The 27,766-nt window shown below is 39.0% G+C and overlaps 1 protein-coding gene across 1 annotated transcript in view; it reads left to right on the top strand.

The window, feature by feature from the left end:
• cac (calcium voltage-gated channel subunit cacophony) overlaps nucleotides 1-27,766 on the top strand; it is a 749,704-nt gene that overhangs the window by 403,051 nt on the left and 318,887 nt on the right. Inside the window, exons 14-20 of the mRNA XM_069307633.1 lie at nucleotides 4,962-5,046; nucleotides 5,346-5,473; nucleotides 8,203-8,425; nucleotides 14,783-14,987; nucleotides 16,310-16,528; nucleotides 20,340-20,491; nucleotides 21,827-21,934. Coding sequence (XP_069163734.1) covers nucleotides 4,962-5,046; nucleotides 5,346-5,473; nucleotides 8,203-8,425; nucleotides 14,783-14,987; nucleotides 16,310-16,528; nucleotides 20,340-20,491; nucleotides 21,827-21,934 — 1,120 coding nt within the window. The remainder of the gene's footprint in view (nucleotides 1-4,961; nucleotides 5,047-5,345; nucleotides 5,474-8,202; nucleotides 8,426-14,782; nucleotides 14,988-16,309; nucleotides 16,529-20,339; nucleotides 20,492-21,826; nucleotides 21,935-27,766) is intronic.

The following is a 27,766-nucleotide window of genomic DNA, read 5'->3' as shown; positions in this document are numbered from 1 at the left end:
CATTTTGCTGTCAGAAAATTTTTCATCCATGTCAGTAGTCTGCCTGACATGTAGTCCTGCATGTTCTAGTTTCCGGAACAGGGGCCAGATTCATGAAGTACAGTTACGCAAGCACTTACGAATCTGAACATCTTTTCTCAATCTTTGGCAGCCTTGTTTACAATTATTAAACAGTTAATGAGCTCCGAGCACTGTGAGGCTGTTTGTAACAATAACAACAGTTGATTGGGAAGTTTTCATGCTTGTAAACTGTTTAATAAATATAACCAAAGACGTCAAAGATTGAGGAAAGATGTACACGTTTGTAAGTACTTGCGTAACTGCTTCATGAATCTGGCCCCAGGGTGATTCATGAAATAGGACTCCATCAAAGATTTTTTTTTAGGACCAGGTAGGTGCAGTTTAACCCTCTCTTTCTTGTAAGATCTCTGTGGCTCTTATCATAAAAGCCAAGATTATTTTGTTACACATGCATTGATGGAGAGAATTAACAGGAACAGATTTGTTTGTACAATACAATCTTCTTACATATTTCCTTATGTCACTTGTGTGGGATGTGCAGGTGTTTCATATGTTTGACAGGAAATCTATTAGGTTTATCAAGATCCAAGTATCCCTGGGTAAGGCTGTCTATGTGGTCACCCATCCAGTTACTGATTAAAACCAATTGTTCTTAACCTGACTGATTAGGTGACGTGCATGTACTCAGCTGTGCCATGATTTGCATATTGAGGTACATTTGAACCAATTACCTTGGATATCCAAGACTCTACATGGTTTTAAAAAATTAGGCTCATCGCTAGTACAAATTCTGTTATGTTACTATTCATATAATATTCTTGTCGATTCATTTCGTCAATCTTTTGAAAAATAACTTAAAAACTAATATTATGTTAGTGATGTATGAGAAATTCGATGAAAGTTTGTGTGCATAAAAGAATTGGCAAAACATCTGAAAATTTGTCATCAGAGGCAGACTCGACTTGATCTTTTAAAACATTTAGTATATTAACCCTTATACAGCCATGGACAATTATGACCATTTGTTTTTGTGTTGCTCTGGTGTGGTTTTTCACCAGAATACTCATTGCACATCAAGATATTTACCCTGATAATTTGAACCACCAATCATGTATGAGTTATAATGTGATGGTTGTCAACAATAATCAGTAAACAAGCATAAATCGGTTGTGGGGAAATTATATATAAATTAAATTTTAAATTGGGTTTTAAAGGTTTTATTTTGTTTGTTTTCTACAATCATCCCAAAACTCTTTTTATGATTTTGAAAATTCCAACTATAGTATTAACTAAGCAGTGTAACGGTTAAAATTAGTAGCCTCATATCTTTTTTATATTCAAGAGTTTGATCAAGAACTCTGTAATGCAGTAAAATGAAAATCCCTACATAATTTTTATTTTTCTTTCTCGTGTACCTTACTACATTTCTCTCTCTTACACGGTCACTTGTTACACTTGCATATTGATATGAGGCTAAATGTCTCTCTCTCTCTCTTTCTCAGTCTTTCACGTCCCATATCTTCTGGCTTTCATTAAGTCTAGAGCAGTTGATATAGTAATACGAGAACCTCTGGCATTCACTAAATCTTGCTGCTTTAGTTTAGTAAAATAATGACCTCTGACATTTGCTAAATATTGGTTGCAGTTAATGCAGTAACATAAACTGTTCATGCTGATTCTTTTAATAAATGCTTGTTGATTTATTAAACAATTGTTGGTTTGAGCTACAGTATATTGCTTCTTATATTTCTAGTCATGGTATTCTAAGTATTTTTTTTATTTTTTCAGATAGCATAATTTTTTATGATGAAAATAGCTGCATATGCGTTAAGGGTCATTATATGAATCTTGAGTAACTGATTGCCTGTGGTTATATATAAATAATAAATTATTGTTTAGGAGTGTGCATGCTCATTGTAATAATTGTTGCTTCTAAGTATTGTTACTTCTTTAGTTTATCATTTAGTTCTTCATTGAAGGAGAATAGTTGCATTCATTTATAGCTGTAATTCTCTAGTTACCCTCATCAGTGCCCTTAATATTAAATACGTTAACTGAGAATTGCATGGAAAAAATCACAACCTGAATGTTGCGTAAGGATAAAAATTGAATTCTTATAGTAATTAGCCGTTTTTACACCATTGATATGATTTGTTTTTCTTTTGCTCTCCATGTAAATTTTATTTTCCTGTAATTACCAATATGTGTATTACTACATAACCATGTACTGTGTCTTTGAGTGTGAGTGATTATGTTGTATGCAGAAAGACTTGTATATTCTCTGGTCATAAATGTGTTCTGTTATGTGTAATTAAAATAAGTTACTGCTGTAGTTGATGTGGTTTTACACACTTGTCATATACATTATCAGCTTTTGACATGTGAACTGTAACAAATGCAACTATTCTGGGTTTACAATGCAGCAGAACATCCAGTACAATCAACTTTATTAAGTTTATTTTAAGAGTAGATATTGAGCATTCATTGAAAATGCAAGTTGTGCTTTGAGTGAACAAGTAAAGTTCCACTCTATGCAAACTACTCAGATGCTCCTTAAAACAAGATCAATTAAGGTACCATTGGGCAGGGTCTTGATAGAGTATGGTAATATTTTGCTCCAGTGGTAGAGGGACATTTTAAAATGTACCTATCAAGTCAATCTGATATTATGCAGTTACTGGTGGAAACCTCAATGCAGCCAAAGGTAACTACAGAAAGGTCACTTATAAATACTCAGAGCCTTACAAAGCCCCACTTTGCATCTCCAGAATCTCAGAAATGCAGTCTCAGCATCTCGAGGCTGCCAAACAAAACTTTGGCAGACCATAATTTTCCCATTTCGTCGCTATTCCTGACTGCCACTAGACTGCAACACTTAGGTCAACCCAGGTCCTTTCTCTGTCTTAAGCCTCATCAAAATCTGACAAGAATAAAGAAAACGCTGTACACAAAGGATTCCGAAACTCTTTGATGGAAATTGTAGCATCTAAGTATTTGGCCCATAAAAGATCTTTTGATATTCACTTAAAGCCTGGTTTATGAGTTATTTCACTCAGATGTTCCCTAAGGAAAGCTTGAAGAAAAGTAAAAAGTTGTGCAAACAAAAGTTTTAATAATAAAAATTAACCTGAGTTTCAGTGGAATCCTCTCTGCAATAAGCAGAGAGGATTTGGAATACAGTACAAGGATTTTCAGCCAAAGTTTCAACAGCTGAATCACTGGAAGTGCGATTCAAATAATTCTTCCAGACTTGATGACTTGAGTCAAGGGCAAATTCTGGCTCTAAAAGAGGTCCTCTGTTATGTCTCCCCAGAAGCTACGGGTGGAACCAACAGTGCTTACATGCTCTTAAGCTCAAGTCATAGGTCCTAAGATTGGTATTGTGTTTGCCACCTGTTGGTGGTTAGTAGTAGCACCAGGTAGACAACTAGTGATTTGCAAGAGTGCTGTGTGGTGGTCCTTGAGATGCTAAGCAGGGTTTGGAAAAGCTTTTAGTGTCATTTCTATAGTCATGCTTGGCTAGATTGAGCTTTTCTTCAGTGCTTCCTAGCACCTGTATGACCCAAGAGGGACATTGAAAAGATCACTCCTGAACCAGTCCAGAATATTACCCTGCCTTGTCTACTGTATTATGAATCCATCCAATGGAACCTGCAATGATTTTTGCCTTGGGTATCATTTAGCTGGAATAGCTCAGAAAATATATTATATACAGATAAGGACTTGTGAGATATATTACCATATATTGTTAACACACTACTCCGCATGATGTTGAAATCCTCAATATTTTAAACAGTATTCCTATTAATCCTCCTCGTGATAGAAAATTATTAAAATTTGATAGCTTCTTCAATATTTATTTTTGTTTGGGTCCTATGATTGTAGTCTCAAGAAAACAAACAAATCTCTCTAGGACATGAAAACCTTATAAATGTAAAATTAAATAGTTTTTCTTTTGAAAATGTAATTGATAAATTCCTTATGATAATTTTATCTAACAATAGTATTTTCTTTAATTAGTGTAGGATACATAAAAGACTATTGATCTGTAAAGATACATTTGAATAGCGTATAATAGTCTAGTATGTAGAGGCCTTACTTTTAGTTCTACCCAGACCTATGCAGAAAAACTTAGTTATTAGATACCTCAGATTTCAGTATGTTTTGACTAAGTGCAGAAGTGCAACTAAGTTGGAGCAAGTCATCTTTCTTAATAAAGCTACCAGATAATAAGCACAGTATTGTTATTTTTGTTTCAATTATTGATTTTAAAAATGTCCAAAAGATTGGTCTTCCTCATACTGAAAACCTAAATAGATAGCTACTAACACCTGTGTATGTTTAAGTAAGTGGTGAAAACTTACTTTTAAAACCTCTCTCCTCATTTTCTGAAGCAATAGATTATACATAGTTACAATGTTTTGGTTAGAAAATTTTCAATTTTCTGTAGATCCATATTTTGTCCTCTATATGCTAAATATACAAACATTCCATTTTATCTAGATAACCCTCTCCTGACTAATCTCGTCTCCAGTACCACTGTATTTGCTCTTTTTGTGATTTCCCCGCCCGCAGCCTGTTTGTCATGGTAACTCTCAGGCATACGGTTAATTGTCTGCCCTTCAAATAATTATTTTATTTATTTTTTGCTTTGATCTTTTATATTTGCATCATCTTAATCTTATACCACCTTGTGTACAAGGGAAGTGGTATCTCTGTTTCTTAATCTTTCTAATATCTGAAAGAATTTTGAGGAAAGAGTATTTTTGTAATTAGCAGCATTATATTTTTTATGCAGTAGTAGCAGTAATAGTATATTTATCATATAGTAAATTTGAAATCTTATACTGTAATGTAATGAAGTATTGTACTAAAATTTCATGTATAATTTTTACATTTAGATTCAACTTCTTAATCATTAACTGTTTTTTCTTGTTCAGGTTTCTCAAGAGCTTCCTACTTGAAAAACAAAGTCAGGAAACAAGGTGCCTGTCAGAATTTTTGGAAAGCAGAAAAGAGATTAAGGTAGGAGAACACCCTTAATTCTCAGTGAAACTGATTGCGATATTTGTACAGTATTTTGATATTATAAATTATTGTTGCAAAATTTATAATGATTAAATAATGGAGCATAAAGAATGGATTATCATCATCCCTTACTTATTAGAGAATAAAAAAAGATATATTAAGGATTCTCAAGTCATATTTTATCTTTAATTACATCAAAAGAAAAAATCATCCTGTATCTTCCATTTAAATTAATAGTTCATTTGAAATCCTAAATCTTTTTTTAATTCTAATAGTTCCTGCCTTGTTGTGCTCAGATTTGGTATTAGACGGACGGTGAAGCAGCAGTGGTTCTACTGGTTTGTTATTATACTTGTGTTCCTCAATACTGCGTGTGTTGCAGCGGAACACTACAACCAACCCAAGTGGCTCACAGATTTTTTATGTAAGGCTCCTTTGCTTTAATTATATTATCTGCAGTTGGGATATTTAAATAAAAAATGTTATGGATATTTCTTTTCTGTTTCTTTTGACTACTTTTCAGTATCTCTTGAATGTCTTATTGTATTAACTTTTAACATAACATACTTAAGTTTGAGAAAAGCAGTATGACTACTGTTCAAATTTTGCCGCATAAAATTTTTTCTGTGAGGACTCCTATTGGTGGCTACTTGGTGATGGCTCTACCCAGTTCAATCCTCGATCACCCTAACCAAGAAAAGGACACCAAATAGGTGGGCAAACCAAAATAGACAATCAGCAAGGTAAACAAAGCATAGAAAACGAGACAACTAACCCCAGAAATGAACAAATCATCTGGTTGTGAAGTAATTACCATAAAATACAAGTTTATTCAAAAGAATATATAAAAAAAATTGTCTTGTTAGTTCCACCTGTGCACCCACCCCATTCTCCTAAGGTTTCCTAGTGTCAAGAAACTGTACTAAAATGCCCTTATCCTAACCTACTAGAGTGGAAGATTGGAATAAAATCACTTGTGCCTTTCTGAAGATATCTTTCCTTCAAACAGTACATATCTTCCAAATAATACAGGTTTGCATAGAAATTCTTCATACTTTGTGATTGTGAAACAGGACTGGTCATTGAAATATATTGCATTCTGGTACTGTGAATTCTGAAGTACTGCATTCTAGACATTCTGAATAATGATCTTCACGGTTTCTTTGGCAGTGTAGTAAAGATGCTGATAACTTTACTGCTGAACAAGGGTCACATTTATATACAGGCAGATATAAGAATAGTATGACCCCAGAACCTGTAAGATATGCATGAAATGGTTGTCTACATTTTTTTTTGCTTTCCATCAGGAGGGGGGGGGGGGAAGGATCTACTTATTGAATGGACCTTCATCTCTGAAAGGATGTTTTCGTACCCACTTTTGCAGGGTCAGATAGACGTGGCCTTTTTCCTGCTCAAGTTTCCAACTGGGAAATAATGAGGACCCAGAGCTCAGGTTCAGCTAGAATTCCTGGCCTCCTGGCTCCCTGCTGTTCAGGCCAAGGGGAAGGGGGAGGGGGATGGTACTTGAGGCTTTGCCATTTGTGGAATATTGACCAGGGGCCAGATTCACGAAGCAGTTACGCAAGCACTTACGATCCTGTACATCTTTTCTCAATCTTTGGCGGCTTTGTTTACAATTATTAAACAGTTAATGAGCTCCGAAGCACCAGGAGGCTGTTTATAACAATAACAACAGTTGAATGGGAAGTTTTCATGCTTGTAAACTGTTTAATAAATGTAACCAAAGCCGTCAAAGATTGAGGAAAGATGTACACGTTCGTAAGTGCTTGCGTAAGTGCTTTCGTGAATCTGGCCCCTGGTTTCTTAAGTAAGCCCAGGAAGTCTGGATTTAGTATCTCCACTAGTTTCCTGGCTACTTTGCTACATATTAAGAACATCATGATTATTAGATATTGACTTGTTGATGGATGATAAATGTGTCATGTCTTTTTGTCATCTGTGCGGCATAAAATGGAAGTAGGCGTCAAATTCATGGAACTTTGTAAACAGCTGGGACCATCCCCATCAACTTTATGCCCGTCTCACTTACCCTTTTGGTATACTGCTACCACAATCAACCAGTCATTCTCTCCCTCTGTATGTTTTTATTTTAAAATGCTTTTCACAATTAAATATGTCAATAGGTGGAATAGTAAATTTTATTAGTATTTTGTAAGAATATTTACAATATTGTCTGTGCAACAACAATCACAAAAACACTGATCCATGTATGTTGAAAAACCACATTTGAAAAACTAAAGAATGCTGAATGTGTTTTCGGAGAAGAGACTACGAGAAATTGCGGTTAGTTGTACAATTAAAGAGTTTAGGAAAAAATTATTAACACTGATGTAATTATATGCTCACCTAGCTAACCATGCTGCATTATGTACTGAATCTTCTGCACACCTACATAGTAAAAATTAACATTGTGATAGTTATCACAAGAAATATATGTTTTAGAGAGGATAAGATGTTTATTCAGGTAAAGGCATATACCTGTACATTGAAAATGAGTTACAAATGTAATGTTGGATTTATAGATAAAGCTAATACATACAATGCCTGAAACCACTAATATGCACAGCGTTTCGGGCAAGTTGTGGGAAAAAACTTAGACTAAACCTTAATACTAATTGAGATCAAAAGCATAAATTGAATTGAAAAAAGGGAAAAAAAGAAAAGGAGAGTGATAACAATTACATGATGGATGGAACAGCAGAAAATGCAACAGAACAGCAGAAGGAATTTTAACTAAATAAACAGAAGACTACAATTTTATTTAAGTTTATACATGGCAGAAATTTGCAGTTAAATGAGTTTATGAAATATTTCACAAGTATAACATGGTAAAATTGGCTTGCATCTTGTTACCTATTGTTAATACCTTCTACGGATATTTGCAGGAGTGAGCATTTGACAGAAGAGTACTCTTATCATAGTTGTAAACAAGTATTGTATAATTGTTTTTAAATATTGCTAGAAGTTATTCAAGAAGATATTTAAACCATTTCTTTAATGTCTAAATATAGTTTATATGTTATTGTTGGAATTAGTAATAAGAAACACAGCTTACATTCTTTAACATCACATAACTTTTTAATTTAATAATAAATAATTATCACTTATGTTTAATTCTCTCTTCTTTTTCAGACTATGCAGAATTTATATTTCTAGGTCTATTCATATCTGAAATGCTTATAAAAATGTATGCCCTCGGCCCAAGAATGTATTTTGAGTCGTCGTTCAATCGATTTGATTGTGTCGTCATCAGCGGTTCCATATTTGAAGTTGTGTGGTCAGCCTTCAAGTCCGGGTCCTTTGGTCTATCTGTGTTGAGAGCCTTACGTTTACTGAGGATATTTAAAGTTACAAAGTAAGCATGTTAATCATGGTTTAATTTTGTTATTGAATGAATTGACCCTTTCACTGCCATGAACAAAATGTTTTGGTTAAAATAATAATTCTCAGACTACCATGAATAAAAAGGCTCACTTGCACTTTCTTGGTGTGGTTTCATCTAAGAATAGTCATTACTATCCTTAGATGAATATTCTAGCTAGCTATTCATTACATTACTAGCTAGCATCTCTGAAAATTAGAACCAATGGTTAAAAGTTTTTGTTACATGAGGCTCCACACTCATGTGGAAATTATTCTCTAGGGAAAGTTAAGTTGGTTAGAGAAGGTTTCAGGGTAATTTCTTTATTAGAATGAATGAAATGGGAAGAAAATATATTGTCACTCCTGGCTATCACCTTGTTTACATGTGTTTACATGTTTAAGTGATGCATATGTACACCAGTTATTTTTCCTTTTATGAACATATATACAATTTTAGTTTGAAATTACTTTTCTGGATGGGCTGAATGGAGACTTCCTGTTGCTAGCTGCATTGAGACAGCTCCACACATATGTCTCATCAGCCCTAGAAGTCCTTAATAACCTACTACAGACTAGAGACCAAAACCTGACAGGGAGCAGGGGATTCTAGATCACTCACATCAAAAAAAGAAACCTTCAGAAAGTAAGTGAAGCAAACCAGACAATTGGCAGATTTATAGAAGGTAAACAAATATGGCAGCAAATAACTTCAAAAGTGATCCACCTAGTAATTAAGTCAACTCTCCTAATTACCACTGGCAACATCATGGGACCTGACAGCTTTCCATGTCAACAATGATCAATCCTTTGCCTGATTGCAGACATGTCTGACCTGCTCCCTGAGTTGCTGGGCCATCAGGTCCCATATTTTTAGATAAGTGTTGGTTACAGTATCCTTTGAACTCTGTCTTGTGGAGAAACCCATTTTTATGTGTATCATTTCAATATTTAGTGTTTGTTTCATGTGTTATGTGCTTACAGGCCTCACTTGTTGTGTGGACTTTCGAAACTGTTCATCTTGAACTGCACGTGCCCTACACTAAGCACAAATTGATGTTGCCCCTACATTTGACAGGGTTGTTTCCCCTGGTGTGTTCAGGTGTTTGGCCCATAAAGGCCAGCCTCCAGTGGAGGGTGCCTCACCTTGAGTAGTGCAAGGGTCATTGACTCCTCTGTAAGATGCTGAGATTGAGGTCATTCTGGTATTATTGTTTAAGGGGGTTCACTAGGGTTCACATGCTTGACCATAGGGCATGCCAGAGCTTGACCTTACAGCATGCTATTGATGTCCTTTACAGCCATTTATTTTGGTGTGCTGCATTCAGTTTTGGGTCTTTTATCGAGCATCCCTAGTACCTAGGCATTCTGCTGAGTCTTTATTTCCAGGTCCCTTGTAAACCCTGCTGGTCTTTGGTGTGGTTCATTATTGAACAGCCCGTTAAGCCTGCACTTAATATTTAAGAGTTTGAGGGATATCCATTGGTGTTGCTTCACACCGATGGTCATTCAGCCACCATGCTGCCTGTTGGGTGAGTGATACCTTCCACCCCAAGGCACGCAAAGTTTGTGTTCACTGGGTTTTTTTTCTTGCTGAGCCTCCTTCCAGGAAAGAGGCTTATCAGCCAGCTACTATTTTATGGATTTGTTTTGCCAGTGTTCGTGGTTTACAGCTGGGTGTTCAAGTAGATCCTCTGGAGTTGAGCAGCTGGTAAATTCCATATGTTCTAAGTTTGCCCCTTATTCTCTTTCCCTGGTTCTGTCTGGCATAGTTCATCAGGGCTCTTGTCTCGCCCCTTTTGTTCTGGACTCCGCAACAACTGAAAGTTTCAGTCTGGATGGGGTTTAGCTGTGGGTGTAGATATGCCATCTCAGGGGTTTCTCCTTTCCATAACAGCAGTGGAGTCAGTTCAGCCATTATAATAATATAAAATTTTATTCATTGTGTCGGGGGACAGGAAGCCAGAGTGTATTCATACACGTTTGGCTTTTATCGAAGTCCACCAAAAGGCCGAATTACTGACCCTGCCCAGGACACAAGAAGTTGACTAACTCCTGAGTACCTACTCACTGCTAAGTGAATAGAGGCATTAAGTATAAGGAAATGTGCCCAACCATTTCTATCCTACCTGGGATTTGAACCCGGAATTCTTGATTGTGCGTCAAGGACAAACCCGACTGTACTACCAGGACCCATATATCTTCCCACTGGGAATCTGGAGCCTTGTATTTTCAGGCAGATGTATTTGGCTTCAGTCCTTTAGTTTGGGATGGTGCCTTTCTCTCTGATGGGGCATCAGGTGTGGGACTCTGCTCCCTGGGTTTGCTTCTGTATACCTTTAGAGTCCTCCGATGCATCTTATTTCAGGACTTTTTATCATCCCACCTTCTGTTGCATTTGGCTTGGTCAGACTTGTTTCAGTTCTTCCTGCAGGATCAGAACCTCACTTCCTTGATGAAGCAAAATATCAATGACCGGTATAAGGTTCCTGGCTTGTGGACAACCCTTTCTTTTCCTTGGGGGCTTGGCATGGCTTTTGTCATACCTAAACACTTGAGTGATGAGAAGTGGGCTCCATCTTTCAGGTATTCTTCGTAGGCAAAACTTTTTCAGCACCAGAGTTTTGCCTAGTCATTCAGGTTCTGGCTGGTAATGTAGACAGTGGCAGTTCTGTGTAGAGTTGTGCATGCTCTCTGGTGCCCGGGCTGCAGAGGATCACAGGACCCCATCTACACTCGGCATCCATTTTTGAGCATCTGCGCTGTGGTTGAGCTGTTGTCTGACTAGCTTCGGGGTGGCCTGGATGTTTTGACTTCAGTGTTAGGTGTTGCAGCTTTGTTACCTGCAGTTCAAGCCATTGAAGCTTTTCCCAAGTTGCTCGCTCCTCTCTTCAACCTCATTCAGCAGATCGGTGCGAATATGTTCCTCGCTGGTTTGAGGTTCTCCTCCGATCTTTGCATCTGGAGTTCCTGATGCTGGTCTGTCGCCATATGTATGGTGTACAGAATGCCGAGCTCTGTCTCATATCTGCTGCATTGTTTGTTTACCTTTTGTGAAATTTGAAATTTTCTATTTTTCTTTGCTTCCTTTCTAGGGGGTTTGTTCCTTCAGTGAGAGTGATCTGGTTTCTGTTGAATTTGCAAAAGACCCAGTTGGTTTAAATACATGTTTGGACCTGGTTTGGTCTGGTGTGAGATTCTCGGTCAGCTTTCCTCTCTCTCTTCCACTTGCATCCTTGCTCAGTTGGATGCTCATTTCTGGGTGGTGGTGTAGAGTCCCCTGGGCACCTGTCACTTGCTCGAGTGGCTGTTCAGAAGTCTGAAATTTATCTGCATGGTTTATCCTGTGGGCAGAGTTTAGCTTTGGCTGTTGCACCGCTTTCTTTGATTTTGTTTTTTTCACCGCTGCTGGGATCATGGGTGGAGGCTCCATAGGCACTTTGATGGTGTCTGGTTTACCAGTTTCTTATTTGGGGTTTTGTCCTGTGGTGCCTCCCTTTCTCTGTGCTCAATTCTTTTATGGATGCTAGGTGAGTGTCCTACACTTGCCTAGCAGTTTGACATGTTTTGTTTCATCTTTTGTGGGGTTCATTGTCCAGCTCCATGCATACTGCTTCCTGGTATTTCATTGTTTAAATGCAAAGAGTCAATTCAGCCTCTTGCCTTATGGGCCAGGAGGCTTCATGTACCTCATCTTCTAGATTTTCAATGTTTGGCTCATCATGTGATTTATGTTTGTAGTGAGTCCAATATTCTGGCAGAGAGCTTCTCATTTTCGCCCCATCCCCACACAGTGCACCATCGAAAAGTGGCTTTCTGTTGGTTGTGCGAGACGTTCGGCTACCCCAAGGTGGACTTCTTTGTGTCAGAATGGAACCGACAGCTTCTGGTTTCCGTGGCTTCATTACTCGATTGTAAGGCTCTCTATGTGGGTCCTTTTCAGCTGGACTGTGGTCAGAGGGGGTTTCTTTATTTGTAACCTCAAGTTACAAGTAAACCTGTTATAAGTTACTCCAGGTTCTGTCAAGACCAGAGATGTTCTCCCGCAGGGAGAACATTTTCTCCTGTTGGCTTCCAGTTAGCTCCCTTCTGGCCAGCCCAGCTTTGTTTCCAGCCCTTCAGGCCCATTCTCCGAACCTGCATAATTTTTTCTAGCTCTGCCACTTTTTAATGGATAGGCCTGGAGATGTTTCTCATTTACCTTCTTTTTACAGTCTGCTGGTGGCTGATATTTTGGAGTCTTGGCTGCAGGTTTCATTTCAATGACAAAAAGAGGTTTCTTGGTGATCTTTTCATCTTTTTCTGTCTATCACTTGCCCTTGGTTTCTGTATCTGTAGTTCTGTTATTTTTGTCCAGGTTGTTTACAGGTAGGCTTCTCATGCCAAATACTGCCACTTTGTTCTGTTTGGCCTTGGCTGAGCTACTTCTGTTGGCATTTGGTGTCAATGTTTTATCGGTCCTGTTTAAGAAGTTGTCGCAGGTATTTTTTCACCTCTGGCCTATTCATTCTACTCCTGAGCTGCCCTGGTCTTTAGACAGGGTTTTATTTTTCACTTCTCTCCTTAATTTGCTGTTTCCTTTTCATTCTCGAATTGTTTCCTCAAAGCTTTGTTTTTGTTGGCCCTCATATCCAATTGTCGGGCTGGGGAGCCTCATGCTCTTCTCCGAAAGTGGGGTTTTGCTCTTTTGGTCCTGGGAGGGGTAATTTTTTTAATTTACAGTCCTCTTTTCTCAGCCTATGAATGAGATGGCTAATTTCTGTAGAGGTCCTTTAGTAATTGATGCTTGGTTGGTGAGGCCAGAGGTCTCACATTATTCCATCCATCATTTATTATGTCTGGTTGCAGCCATTTACAGTTACCTCTGTGCTGCTTGTGCTGTGTGTGGGGGGGGGATGCTATTTTTGTGGATCTGGTATTCCTGGTTCCCTGTTTCAGGGCCTGATTGTCTTAGGTTACTTGTAGTGTCATCAAATTTTGCCAGCCTTTCATCCCATGATGTTTGTAAATTTGCTGCTGTTCACATTGTTTTTGTATACTGTATGTCTTTGTTGGTTATTAGGGCTTGGGGATTTACGTGGTCCCAAAGGGTCCTAGCGGCTGGTTATTTAGTGAATGTGCCTGGTCCCCGCAGGGCTTGTGTGGCTTTCGGGACAGTTAACTCGTCGCTAATTCCCACTTCCAGGGGGTTACTTCTGCAGCCATCTTCCACCTGTGGTGAGTACTCCCCTATTTTTGTCTGTGTTGACAGCACCAATGAAGCACCTAGGGATCACTTCCAGAAAACCAACATTGAATTTAATGCAATGCCTCTGTCTGGTGAGTCCTTGTGGCTGCTGAGGGCCGCTCCCTTCCCCGAACTGGGCTCCGATTTCGCATTAGCCTGGCTATATGACTGAGGGAGTATGGTTGGTGATTCATGGCAGATGGTGCACATCTCCTGGTGACATGCAGGTGGAACTGATGTAAGAATTGCTTCACGACCAAGTAGTTTGTGAAACTCGGGGCTTCATTGTCCTGTTTTCTATGGTTTATTTACCTAGCTGTTGTTTGTTTTGACTTGCCCCCACCCCTTTATGGTGGCCTTTTCTTGTTAGGGTGATTTACAATTTCCTGCTCGTTGCACCTACATTGATGGGGGTCAGGTTTTGGCCTCTGGTTCCCAGTAGGTGTATTTATGACCTGTTATGGCCTGGCATGGACTGAATTGGATGGAGCTTGCCAGGCAGCAAGCACCAAGGAGCCACCAGGACCTACCAGAAAGAGGCATTTCATTACATTCAGTCCTGGGTTTTTTAATTCCTTAGCTTAGATATTTGTTTACTGTTTTTCTCAAGGCTGATCACTTTCTATCCTATGAAACTGGGAAACAGGAGAATAAGGATAATGATGAATAAAACAAATTTGTAAGTTGTAACTTGGCAGTGAAAGGGTTCAAACTACCCACAACCTTCATATGAGATATTAATGTTAAAAGGTTTTCTGTGTTAAATTGCTTCTTTTGCTTTAGAATTTTAAGGGAAGTCATAAGACAAGTGCTGTATAGCACTTAAACTAGTTATATTTTACAACAAATATTAACCTAGAGTGCTGCTAATTGTCCTCTTGTTCAAATTAAAATGAGTAAATTTTAATTTAAAATTACGTGCAAAATTTATACTGCAGATGAACGTTATTAATTTTTGCATTCTTCATGGTGAATTAGAACTATAAAATATACAGCATATGTATGATGTGTATAAATATGTATGATGTTGGACTAAGACATCATTTGTTTTGTGTTTGTAAAATAATAATAATTTTGAAGATTTCAGAAGTGCAAAACTGCTAATAAAAGTAATACATCTTTCAGGTATTGGTCCTCACTCCGGAACTTGGTAATCTCTTTGTTGAGTTCAATGCGTTCCATCATCTCACTGTTGTTCTTGCTCTTCCTGTTCATCCTCATCTTTGCACTCCTAGGAATGCAGCTTTTTGGTGGCTCTTTTAACTTTGAAAGCGAAACACCTTTAGCCAACTTCAACACTTTCTCCATAGCTCTGCTCACTGTATTTCAGGTGAGTTTGGAGATACTGTACCTTAAATCAATTTCTTTTTTGTTTTATGTATTTAATTTATTGAGTTCTAAAATATAGATGCTAGTAATAAATATTATTATTATATTATCTAATTTTTGTAAGAGATATGCACATCAGTGCTAATGTTAGTGCTTGACTGAATGCATCTTAATTCCATGTTATTGTGAACTTCACTCAATAAAAATCTAAAATAAAAATACTGAGGAGCCTTGGTTAATGAATTTAATCCGTTCCGGCACCGAGCTCGTCATGTGAAACGCTCATCTTGTGAAACAAATTTCCTCATTTAAAATAATGGAAATACAGTAAAATTAATCCGTTCCACCACCGAAAAACATCAATATGATATTCAATTGTTTTTATTTTTTCATAGAAAATAGAGCAGCCTACCTGACATATTCTGAACGAACATTTTTTACTTTTTTTTTCAATTTTTTTCAATTTTTTTTATATTTTTTCATTTTTTATTTGTTTATAGAAAATGGAGCAACCTACCTGACATACACTGAACGAACCTTTTGACATTTTTCTTTTTTTTTCAAATTTTTTAAATTTTTATATAATTTTTCTAAAAAAAATCAATGCTTTGCAACGTTACAGCAGTCATCCCTTTACATCCTAGCATCATTAGCATCTTGTAAACAAAATTTCATTGATTTGCATTGTCGGAGGCGTCCGAGAATTTACGAGAACCAGTGGGAACGCTAAGAAGCACCACATGGTTTTCTCATGAACCAAGCGGTAGCTCGTCAGTCGAGATAAATTTTCTGTGAGTGGCTCGCTCGTTACCTGAAATGTTGGTAGATGGAGCCGCTCATCACCCGAGGTTCCTCTGTATAATCAAAATTGGTTATAATATAAAATTATAACCAATTTTTTAATTGGTTATAAATATAATCAATGTATGTACAGTGACATCTCGACTTGCGATTGCTCCCACTTACGATTTGTTTGAGTTACGATGTAGATTTGGTCGGAAAAAGCGACTCAATTTACGACCGTGTCGTCGACTAACGATATTCGTTGATACGCGTTGGGGTCGACTGAGCGCATGGTTCCTGGTGGCACAGGCCGGCCTGCATTTAGGGGTGTGGATTTTTCAGTTGCATATTGGCTTGGGAACCATTCAAGCTTGTTCGCATATATATATATATATATATATATATATATATATATATATATATATATAAATATAAAAATATAAAAATAAATAAAGTTGAAACCCAAGGCTGTAGTATATATTACTTTCAAAATTCATTGCTGATGTATGCTCCTAAAGTCCTATTACCTATATTTGTCAGATCCTAACAGGTGAGGATTGGAATGAAGTGATGTATCAGGGAATTGCATCCCAGGGTGGTACAAAGTCTGGTATGATCTACAGTCTTTATTTCATCATCTTGGTGATCTTCGGTAACTACACTCTCCTTAACGTCTTCTTGGCTATTGCTGTTGACAACTTGGCCAATGCACAAGAACTTACAGCTGCTGAGGAAGAACAAGAGGAGGAGGATAAGGAGGTCAGTATGAAAAAAATTGCAGATCTTTAATTATATTTGAAGATTACAGGAATGTGAGTTTGATTCTTGATTGCAATCAAGGGTTAATGATAAATAATTGTTGTAGACTGAAGTATCACAGATAAGATATATTCTTCTGGAGAAACTTATTTAACTAATTACACGTCAATGTTAAAAAAATTTAATTTGTTGTGATCGTATTCAAATATTTGGTAAATGGGAAAAATGTAGAATAAATGACATAACTGGAATGGCAGTTGACAAGAGAAGACAAAGATCATGTAACTTCTTTACATGAACTCTACCACCATGACACACTAGGTGGTCATCATCCCTTTCTCATGATTTGACATTCCATTAAGGACTTGCCCAAAACGCTATGCATGCTAGTAGCTGCACAAGAATGTAAAAACTCTTGTATATGTAACTAAATAAATATAACAAATTTGATAATGTAAGTGGAAATAATTTTGAAAATGTGAATGCAAAATGGGTATAAATTCAACTTGTCCTTTACCTAATAGATCAAATTGCTAATGGAATTGACCAATATGTCAAAATTGTGCAGTTTTAGTCAGATTATAGCACTGTAAAATATATATTTTCTGAGCATCAGTCTTGATAGGTCAGGTGGGGGTTGCCAAGACTCAAATACTTCTGGTTAGGTGAATTAATTCCAGCTTTAATGCTAATTTTCCCTGGAATTCGCCCTGCCAAATCGGTTAACAACCCGTTACCCATTCGCTGCTGGGTAAACAGAGACTACAGTACGCCCAGTAAATCCTCCCCGGCCAGGATATAAACCCAGGTCAAAGTGCTCGCGAAACGGCAGTCGAGAGTGTGTTACCACTTCACCACAGGGACTGCTTCATTACCTAAGACTTTATCTAATCTTTCTTAAAACTTTACCAGTACTCCCACTATTTCTGAATTTCTTACATATCAACACTAATCTTTCTCTGATTGGAACCCCCCCCCCTCAACTGATCCCTGTTTGCAAAGCACTACATAATAATAATAATAATTCATTGTGTCGGGAGGGACAGGAAGCCCTAGTGTGTTCATACACATATGGCTTATATCGAGGCTTATTTCAATGTTATTGATTTGTTTTTACTGTTATTTTGGAGTTAGATTATGAAATAGTATGTACAGTAATTTGAGAGATTTCCATAATGAATCTTGTGGAACATCGATACACACATGCAGTACATTCGTGTCACTACTATGCACACAATATTATCTTCTTTGGACAATAAAACATACTGTTGTTGCTATAATCATACTGTAATCAGACCTTATAATATCTAAATATAACATCTAGTTTAGAGGAATAAGTTTATGTAGAATTTGTTGCTCTTGGTTCGTGAAATGCATATATGGAGTTCAAAATAGGAGGGTAATGATTGAAAGGGTACTTTTTATTGTGTGTTGCACATATATGTTATATCCTTTTCTAAACTAGATAATTATCTCAGAAATGTAAAGGAAAAACATCTTTAAATGTTGAATTGTATGTTAATCACATCTTAATTGTTAGAGTCTGCTGTTCAGAATATCAGTTTTTGTCCTCTATTCAAGAAAACATTGTGAGTCTCCAATATATGTCAAGGGGGCTTAATTATAAGGCATTAATTTAACTTTGAACTTGTATACTGATTTGCATAATTTCTATATTTAACTTTTTATTATTAGTGATACAGTAATTTACATACTGTATATGCCCTTATAATTTTTAACTGAAGAACAAATACACAACACGATAGGAAATATTTTGTATGGGTTCATGGTATTTAACAGATTAAAGGGCAGGAATGTATGTTTTAATTCATATATAATGTGAATACACATTATGCCATCTGAACTGGAACCTATTCATAAGAATGGATCTTTTGCTTTGTAGGTTGTGTTTTTTATATATTGTATTAGTAAATGTTGTTCAGTGTTCTTTACAAATAGTGAGCTTTCAATTTAAACTAGATTTATAAGTGTCTTTAGGTGGTGCATCATTAACATCAATAGATATTTTATAGTACGTGTAGATTTTATAACGGCTTTTTTGCTAAAAAAGAAAAAGTGTCCTTGCTTTTGTAGGGGTAATTACTCGTGACTAAAGATAGTGTGAAACGTTTGTCAAATTTTTACTTAATTTTTTTCTTATCTCTGTCTGCCTGCCCGGAACTGACGGTAACCCCTCACACAACTACCGTCTGGCACTCGTCCACCGTTTTCGATCGTGGGCTGTGATCGATACCCCATTTTCTGTGTTAACATCAACGTGGTTGCTCATTTATATACTGTATATATTTTTCTTAATGTCTTTTGATGGATTCATTTACAATATTTTTTTTTACACAAATTGTTTGGTTTTCAACAGAGTATCAAAATATAGTTGCACAAAACATATTTCTCAGCAATATCTTGCACAAGTCATTTGTTATCTGTTACATTGGTGTCTCTGTAGTCATTATGTTGTGTAGCCATAGGAAATACTGTAGTCTTCTGAAGTAGTGCTTTTTGTTAACAATTTAGCGAATGTTGTAGGAGTATTAATATTAGCCTCACAGATACAGCCTAAATTAAGACTACTTTCTGATTTTTTTTTTTTTTTTTTCACATTTGAAAGTATGGTCTTTAGGTTTACTCTGTTGAGTTAATATGATGATGTACTCAAAGTACCCCATAGTTGGCAATGCTTCTCTGGTAGCACATTCATGATGAATGTGATAGTGCTTCTCCTGTTGACTCTGATCACTCCTGCTTTTCCTTTGTGTTAAGTCACCAAGGCTTTCTTGTTTCAGTTTAGTCATCAGTGTATCTTTTTTAATGGGCGCGTTTCCATGGTTAGAATGTTTTGTGATTTAAAAAAAATAATATAATAACTAGTTTCATTCTTAAGCTGATAAGATACAATTATATTTGTCTAACCTCAAACGCGCTTAATCCAGGTGACATTTGTAACAATGTAGAACCAGTGTCTTAATTAGCTTGTCTTTTTTCATCATGCCTGAGATTTGAGAAAGCTTCTAAACTAGTTTTAGGATATTTTAATAATAATAAAAAAAAAAGTTACTCCTAGGCTAATTTTTGTAAGGCCTGTCAAAACTGTGCCCCCTTTTCGTAAATCAATATGAGCTTCTAAATCATGCCATTTTATCAGCAAATATTTTTCGGCAGTTAGTATTACCCTGCCAGTTGTTTGTTGAGAAATTTTCTTTACTGTTTTAAGGAATGAAAAGCACGAGCTCTACTGTGAATCATCTTTTTCATGGTTCTTTTCCCTTTGCTTTCTCTGCAGTCATCAACCCCCCACCCCCCCACCCCCCTTCCACGCAAATATGTTTGATTACATTGAAGGTTGTAGAATAATCTAAAATTTCGAAATCATGAAAGGAGCATTGTATTCTTTTAGTGCTTGACCTTTCAGAATTAAGGGTGATAATGGGGGTCAAGTGCTAAAAAGTGCATTGTTGTTCACTTTGTGTTGCTGGGGTTTGTTTATAACACGTCCTCACACAAGTTTCATAGTCATACACTCAGCACTATCTTAACTTCCTTGTAGAATTGTATGTATTGTATACCAACATTTTATCTTCTCTAAGATAAAATGTGGTTGAAAATTAAATGAATGTTTAAACTTATTAAATTTGTTGAATTTTGCCATCTTTTCTGTGAAAATGATTCTGTATGTTGTTTCTTTGTGCACTTGATAGTGATACTCATTTCCACCACTTATTTCTGGTTGGTTATAAACATTGTGGACATTTGCTCTCAGATGGGTTTCGATTAATTTTACGATTTTTATCTACAGTTGCAACAACTCCCAAATCCTGAAAGTGTCATTCCCCTACAGAAGCAGCAAGCTGAGCATGAAAAAGAGTTAGAAGCACTACAAAACAACGCAGATGGACCTCCGACTGTGGAAATATGCCCTCCATCACCAGGGGGAGAGAGCAAGATGAAGTAAGTCATTTATGTTTTTATGTTAAGATAAGATGACGGTGAAAAACTTTATTCTTATTATAATTAGTTTAGTTGTGTACGTAACATTTTTGCACAAATTAAAATTTCTCTCAACTTATATTTCTTTTCTTATTTTAATGATAATGATGTAACTATTATTGTTGTTGTTATTGTTACTTTTATTTGTATTAGTGGTCTGTGATAGTGGTGATAACTTATAGTATTTCATTTATTAATTAGCTAATTTTTGTAGCTTTTTATCTTTGAAATGTTATGAGTACCCTGGTAGTTTCTTCAAATTGACTTTTAAGCTTAAAATAGCAATGTATAGTTATAATATGGAACTTCTTATTTAAATTTGGCATGGGAGCCCAATGATTGCCATTCTGAAAACTAAGTTTTTCAAAATTTGTCTTCTCTAAGAAAGAAGACAAATTTTCGATCATTATTTTTGTGTGGCATTGCAATAGTAAGTGGACAGAATTTCACCAAACTTACTACACAGATTTCCTAATGCCAGATGATGTGCTGGGTCATCTTGGTTATAATTTCAGACCCTGGAATTTCTTTGCTAGAGTCAGTTTTCTGCAATTTTAGATATTTGAGTTGCATTTTAGATTATATTTATATAAGGATGCATATCATGATATAAAGTCATATCCAGACTAAGGTCATAATATTCATATCTCTTGGAGAAAACCCCTTTAAAATATTCTTCACTGGTGCAAATACATCATCACGCTTTCCCTAAATACAAGTTGAACCAAAAATTGAAGTCGTGTTCTTGTACTCAAGATCTTGGCACTGTACATCTGGGTGTTGCAGATGATTTAAGCTCGAGAATAAGAACTTGATGCAATGCAGGTGTCTTTAAGTTGTAGAGGTTAGAATTACAGATGCAGAAGGGCCAGACTCGCTTGATGAACCATGTACAGGAGATAAAGAAAGACATGGTTTCTCAGCAGCTCTTTTGATACCTTTTTCGATTGTAACTTGTTTCATGCTCTCTCTTCTAATGTTCACAAAGATGTAATATATATTGTACTGGCTCAGCACATGTGTATATTCATTACATTCAACATTTTTTTTTTTTAATATTAATGCATTTTAGTTATTAAGAAGGATTATATTTAATGTAAATATTCACTTAAAATATATGAATCTTAGAAAGGTAAATATTTATATGTAAAGAACAGAAGCATAAGGAACCCAGGATTTCACAAAAATCAAGTGGTGAATTCAGGATGCAGCTGCATTAAGAAGAGAAAATCACTGTCAGTGGATTAATAAATTGCAGTTCATAATGAAAAACTTAATATTTTTCACTGCCAACAGTGACAAGAAAGCTGGAGATGCTGAAAAGGATGCTAAAATGGACAGAAAGGAAGACGAGACAAAAGAAGAAAAAATGGAGAAAAATTATGAATCCAAAGAGGATGACAGGTCAATAAAGGAACATTATTGTACCTGTTGCTGTTCCTGCTGTCTTGTTATTCCTTATAAAGGTTGTCAGGCGTCGTCTAGACAGTATGACCTGATGTTAAAATAGTTTCTGTCAGTGCATTGACATAATCATTGATTACATAAAAAAATGATACGTCATTGATACCCTTTCAAGCTACATTGATGATAATGTGGTGCAAGGGATTTAAGATATCATCAAATCTAGTTTTACTAATGTTAATAAAATATTCACTTTAGAGCATTATTCTCCCTAAGAAATAAAATGTATTCAATTTATATTTCCTTATGTTTAAACTTGTTTTTATATCTGCCGAGATTGATAACTCGCAGATTTAAATTACGTACATAAACAGCCTATTAAGAAAGGCATACTTTGTTTAACAGCCAGAGCAACTTTACATATTTTCAAATATATTTCAAATATTTTCTTGGGGACCGTTCCAGCACTAAGCTTGTCATGTGAAATGCTAGTATTTTGAAATGAATTTCTCCATTTAAATTAATGGAAATAAAATTAATCCGTTCCACCACCGAAAAACATCAATATGATATTCGATTTTTTAAATAATGGAGCAGCCTACCTGACATACACTAAACGAACCTTTATGACATTTTTTCTTTTTTCACATTTTTTCAATTTTTATATTTTTTATATTTTTTATTTTTTTTTATAAAAAATGGAGCAGTCTACCTTACATACACTGGACAAACCTTTTGACATTTCTACTATTTTCAGAATTTTTTATTTTTTATAATTTCTTAAAAGAAATCAGTGCTCTGCAACATTACAGCAGTCACCTCTTTACATCCCAGTATCACTAGCATCTTTAAAAAAAAGAAATTCATTGATTTGCATCATCGGAGGCTTCTGAGACTTTGCGAGAACCAGCAGGAACACTTGGAAGCACCACATGGTTTTCTTGTTAATGGAGCGGAAGCTCGTCAATCGAGACAAATTTTTGGCGAGTGGCTCGCTCGTTACTCGAAATGCTCGTAGATGACGCTGCTCGTCACTCGAAGTTCCACAGTATACACAAATTTTTTAAGTACACTATAGACAAACAGTAGAACCTTGCTCAAATGGATTGCAGTGAGCCAGAAAGAAAAAAATTAGCCATTGCCTGTAGTGTATGGTACAAATCTGTACTATTAAAATGTTAACAATTTATACATTTACTTCATCCAATTTTTAATATAAATATTTGTACAGTACTATTAGCATATCGAGTACTGTACAATGGCAGTAAGCTGCCAATCCAAGAGTGCTAAGAGGGAAAGTTTGATCATGTGTTGGGGGAGAGCATGGGATGAAGATTGGAGTTAGAGAGTGGCTTGTAGGTTGGTGGCAATTAAGGGTGATATAGAGGGTTGGATAGGGTTAAGGTAGTGCCAGAGGGCAGCTCCAGAAACTGTGGCATCCCACTAGCTGCCCTTATCATTCATGGGCCTGGGGCAGTTGAAACCTAATCTCATATATAGTGCCTTGTCTGATTTTCCTTTTTACATTTTCAGTTAAATGTAAAAAGGCACAAAGGTGTGTTCTTTCAAGTGCATTTTGAAAAATACAAAAGAATTGGCAAAAACTGCAAACAGTTTAGTGAAGTTTATCCTTGGTGAACCGGATAAGGTTCTAATCCCAATTAGTGCTCTTGAGCAAGGTGCCACTGTGTATATTTTTATAATATTGTACTTTTTCATGATACGCTATATGTTTATTTCTGCTCCAATCTACATGTAACCATTGTTTGGTCATGAAATAAGCATGCTAGATTATATCAAACACCTGGAGTGTTATATATTTATTAATATACAGTAATCATAAGGCAAGATTTAAAACACTGCAACTGAGTGCCTGTATAAATTATGATGAAAATACAACTTTGAAAACCCTGTACTACAGTATCGGCCTACGATTCATTATTGTTTGCTGCTGTTTTTTGTTCACATGTGCATGTATGAAAATATTAATACATAAATTTATGTTGCATGTTTAGATAAATTCCATTTGTAATTTAAAATATAAATAATTTATGTGTATAATTATTAAATTGTAATTACCTTTAAGTATTTATACAGTTTAAATATAGGTAAAATTTTCCTCTGGTGTAAATTTTGTTTTATATTTCTTTGAGATGGACCTCAGGTGGCTTCCTGGAGTTTGCCATCTATCAATTGTTTGTCAATCTTACACATATATCACACCAAACAGACCTTTATGAGCCATAGATGCTTTCTGGAGACCAGATACAAAATCTGCTAAATTCAGTAGAGGAACAGGGAGTAGGTAATACGTGATCACCCTAACCAAGCATAAAAAAATAGTGCATTGAAACATTCAAAATTTAAAATTGAAGCACAATTCACTATGGACACAATAGTTAGGTCATTTGTACCAATAGTTACACCTTTCCATTACCAGGTGGTGCCCCCAACAGCTCAGGAACTGACTGGCAACACCAGATTAGTCACGTGCCTCCTACGACCGTTCATTGATCTCTTTGTGTTGACATCCTCCTTCAGGGTCCTGGTTTTTCCAGATAGTCTTGGCTATCCTTTGGGCTCTGTTTGTTCTATCTATGTGTACAGTATTTGAATGGTTCAGGTCATGTACTATAATTCATAAGAGTAATGAAACGTTCTTCCGTTTCAATTACTCTTTTTCTGGGGGGAGCCCCGTCGGCTCCCCGGAGCTATCCCAGGCTGATATGCTAATGTCAGACTTTGGCATCAGTCATGTGTATGGAGTTCTTAGGCCTACCGGGGACCACGGCCAGAACCGGGCCCCCTCAGAGAGGCAAGGGGAGCAATGGCCTATAGAAGCCCCCGTGTAGTTGGAAGCATTCTATGTCTGCCATCGACCGGAACAGGCACCCAGAAAGGTAAGCGCCCCAAAACAAACCCCTATTCTGGTTAAAATTGCTACCTAATACCGAACTAGTGGATAGAACTCCCCAACCGAAAACAAGCAAATTAGTGTGACGTCACACACTGCCGCGCCGCTGTCTACGCAGCTCCCCCCTCCCCGGGAGGGGGAAGGGGGAGCCCCAGACCCCCCGCGCCGGCTACCCACACCTCAGTTCTTGAGGCTGATGCTATAGGCGATGGTCGTGTGCTCTGGCTCCGGTGTCGCTACTGCACTGTGCTTTGAGTGTGGTGTTAGTTTTGTGGGTGCGAGAGCCAGGAGTTATCTTCAGTACTCGGGCTGCATGCGCCTAGGGCTGCCTTCCCTAGGTGCCCTGTAAGTACTGCCCTTGGGGCTTGGGGCCACCTTCCACAGGCTCCTCGGGGTCTGCCTCTGCTGGTCCGTTTTACCTTTCGGTTTTTCGGCCGCCTGTTGGGCTCTTGGGTGTTCTGTTCTCCCTTGTTACCGGCAGGTAAGAGGCAGTTTGCACTGGTAGGGGCGCAGGGTGCTGCTCAGCTTGTAATTCCCGACATCGCGGCCGGCTCTGTTCCTTGGGGTTCGCTGTCCTCTTGCGGGGTTTTGTTTTTCTTTTTGTTTTTGCCTGGTGGGGGGTTCTGTCATTTTATTCAGTTTGTTTTTGCCCTTCCACTGTTCTCCTCGGTGGCGCCCCCTGCTAGGTCCCCGTGAGTGTACACGTCCCTGGGGTTCAGCTTTAGAAGTTTGCTTGGTAGTTTTGGGCGCCGGTTTGCAGCACCCTGCCTGGGACTACCTGAGCGCGAGTCCTCTTAAAGTAAACGCTCAGGACCCTGGGAATCCCCTAGGGGGCGCGTGGGTCCGATGGATGTGACCCCGGGGTCCCCACTCGCTGTGTGCGAGTTTGAGGGTTGCTCGGTCCCCTTGTCTCAGGGTGACCCTCATTGTTTTTGCCTCTGCCACGCTGCCTGTTGGGTCGGTGATACTTTCGACCCTGAGTCCTGTGAGTGTTGCTGCTTGCTTGTGACTCAATTTACCCAATCCTCTGATGATTCTATTCGGGTACAGGCGGCACGTGCGTTGCAGTCTAGGTTTCGTCTGTTGCAACGCGCTCGGTTGGTTGCTTCCCCGGATGCCCCGGGGCTGCCCCGCTTTGCTTTTCGAGACCCGGACTTGGGGGTGGGGGTCGCTTCGATCCTGGTTCAGTCCGCACCTCCTCGTCCTTCCCCTTCTGTTCGTTCTGGTCCCCCGCCCCTGCTTCCGGCCCCGAAGCGTCTGAGGGTTTCGGGGTCGGAGCAGGGGTTACTTGATCTCGAGACTCGGGCAGCTTCGGGGGTTGCCCCTTCCGGGGGGGGCGGCAGAGGCATTCGAGTCTTGTCTCCCGGCCGAAGCTTCAGGGTCTGACCAGTGGGCCCCCCTTCCTCCAGCTTTTCCGGCTGCTCCGTCCTTGTCTTGTGGGGTCGGGGCTTGGGGAGAGGACTCGGCCTCGGGTCCTGTGGTGACGGACCTCAAGGCTGGGGAGGGGCTGACTTGGGGGCCTTGGGCCCCGCTGGACCCCGCCTGAGTTTTTCTTCCCACTGAGCGGGGCTTATTGTTACAAGGAGTGGGGTTTTCTTTCCCCCCCTCGGCGTACGAGTTGGATTTGGTGTCGGCCCCTCCCCGGGTACGGTTCCGTGTTCCCCCGAGTACGTCGGTTCCGTCCTTCCGGAGGTTTTCGGCTTATCGCATCCAACCTGGTGTGGTGCGAGCGGCCTTTGCAGCTTACCTCCTGCGTGACCCGGATTATGCCTCGGAAATGGATCCGTCCACGTTCAGGTTTGGGACTTCGTTCCCTTTCTGGCTCCGTTACGAGGTTCCGGAGTCATCCTGGCTAGCAGACTGCCCCTTGTTTGGTCTGGATTCCTGGCATTCCTTCTGTCGTTCCCGCACGCTGGAGTGGCGGGAAGCTTCCACGGTGCTTCAGGTTTTCCTGGGGGTGAACTTGAGTACCTGAATGAGTGCTTGTTTGCCCCTGCCCTTCCCCGCGATGTGGGCGTTATTCAGCTCCATGTGCAGGTTCCCTCCCTTTCGGCGGCGCTCGTGGCGGAGGACTTGCGCGCTCGGGGCCTTTTGTGTTCGGCCTTGCGGTTCTTTTCCCTCCTGGAGCTGTCTTCGGATTGGCTCGTGGAGGATGTGGGGACGCTTGGGTCCGTCCCGGGGTCCGGCACCTTGTCCTCGGCTGCGCGTTCGTCGGCTGCCTTGTTGAAGCTGTTCACGCCGATTTTGCGGGATGCGGTTTCCCTGTTCTATGCTTCCCGTCTCGCGTGTCGGCAGGCGGTGCTGGGTTCCTCCGTGGAATCTGCTTGGGCTCTGGCTCTTAGGCGTTCTTCACCTTTTTGTCCTCTCCTGTTTGGGGAGTCGGCCGTGGCGCAGTTTATTCAGGCTGCGTCGGCGGCTTGTCGTCCGATGTCGGACTTGTTGGTTTTCCGGGGGTCCCGGGGTGGGTCTTCCCGGAAAGGTCGTGCCAGGGCTCGGGGTTCCTCTCGTCGTGGTAGGCCTCTGGTGTCAGGTTTGGGGTTGCCTCCTCCTGCGGACCCTCCCTCGTCTGGTCGGCGCGGTGTTCGCGCTGTGCGGGGTTCTGGGTCTCGTAAGGGTCGCCGGCCCTTTCGCGGTTTGCCCCTTTGACGGGGCGATGGGGGGGCGGCTTGCGCTGTTCGCCCGCGCCTGGTCCCACGATTCGTGGGCCTTTCGGGTCGTGTCTCGCGGCCTGCGGTGGCGTTGGGTGGCCCCTCCCCCCTTTGGGGGGTCGGGGCTGGCGGGGCAGGCTTCTTCCCCTGCGCTCTGTCGAGTCGTCTTGGAGTGGGTACGCTTGGGCGTCGTCGAAACGACGTCGTCCCTCAGATGGGTTTCCCGTCTGTTTCCGGTTCCGAAACGGGACTGCGCGGACCTGCGGTTCA

This window comes from Procambarus clarkii, chromosome 60 (genome assembly GCF_040958095.1).
Source record: "Procambarus clarkii isolate CNS0578487 chromosome 60, FALCON_Pclarkii_2.0, whole genome shotgun sequence".
In the NCBI taxonomy this organism is placed as follows: domain Eukaryota; kingdom Metazoa; phylum Arthropoda; class Malacostraca; order Decapoda; family Cambaridae; genus Procambarus; species Procambarus clarkii.
The sequence above is the reverse complement of the archived record's forward strand: the minus strand, read 5'-3'. Positions and strand labels throughout refer to the sequence as shown.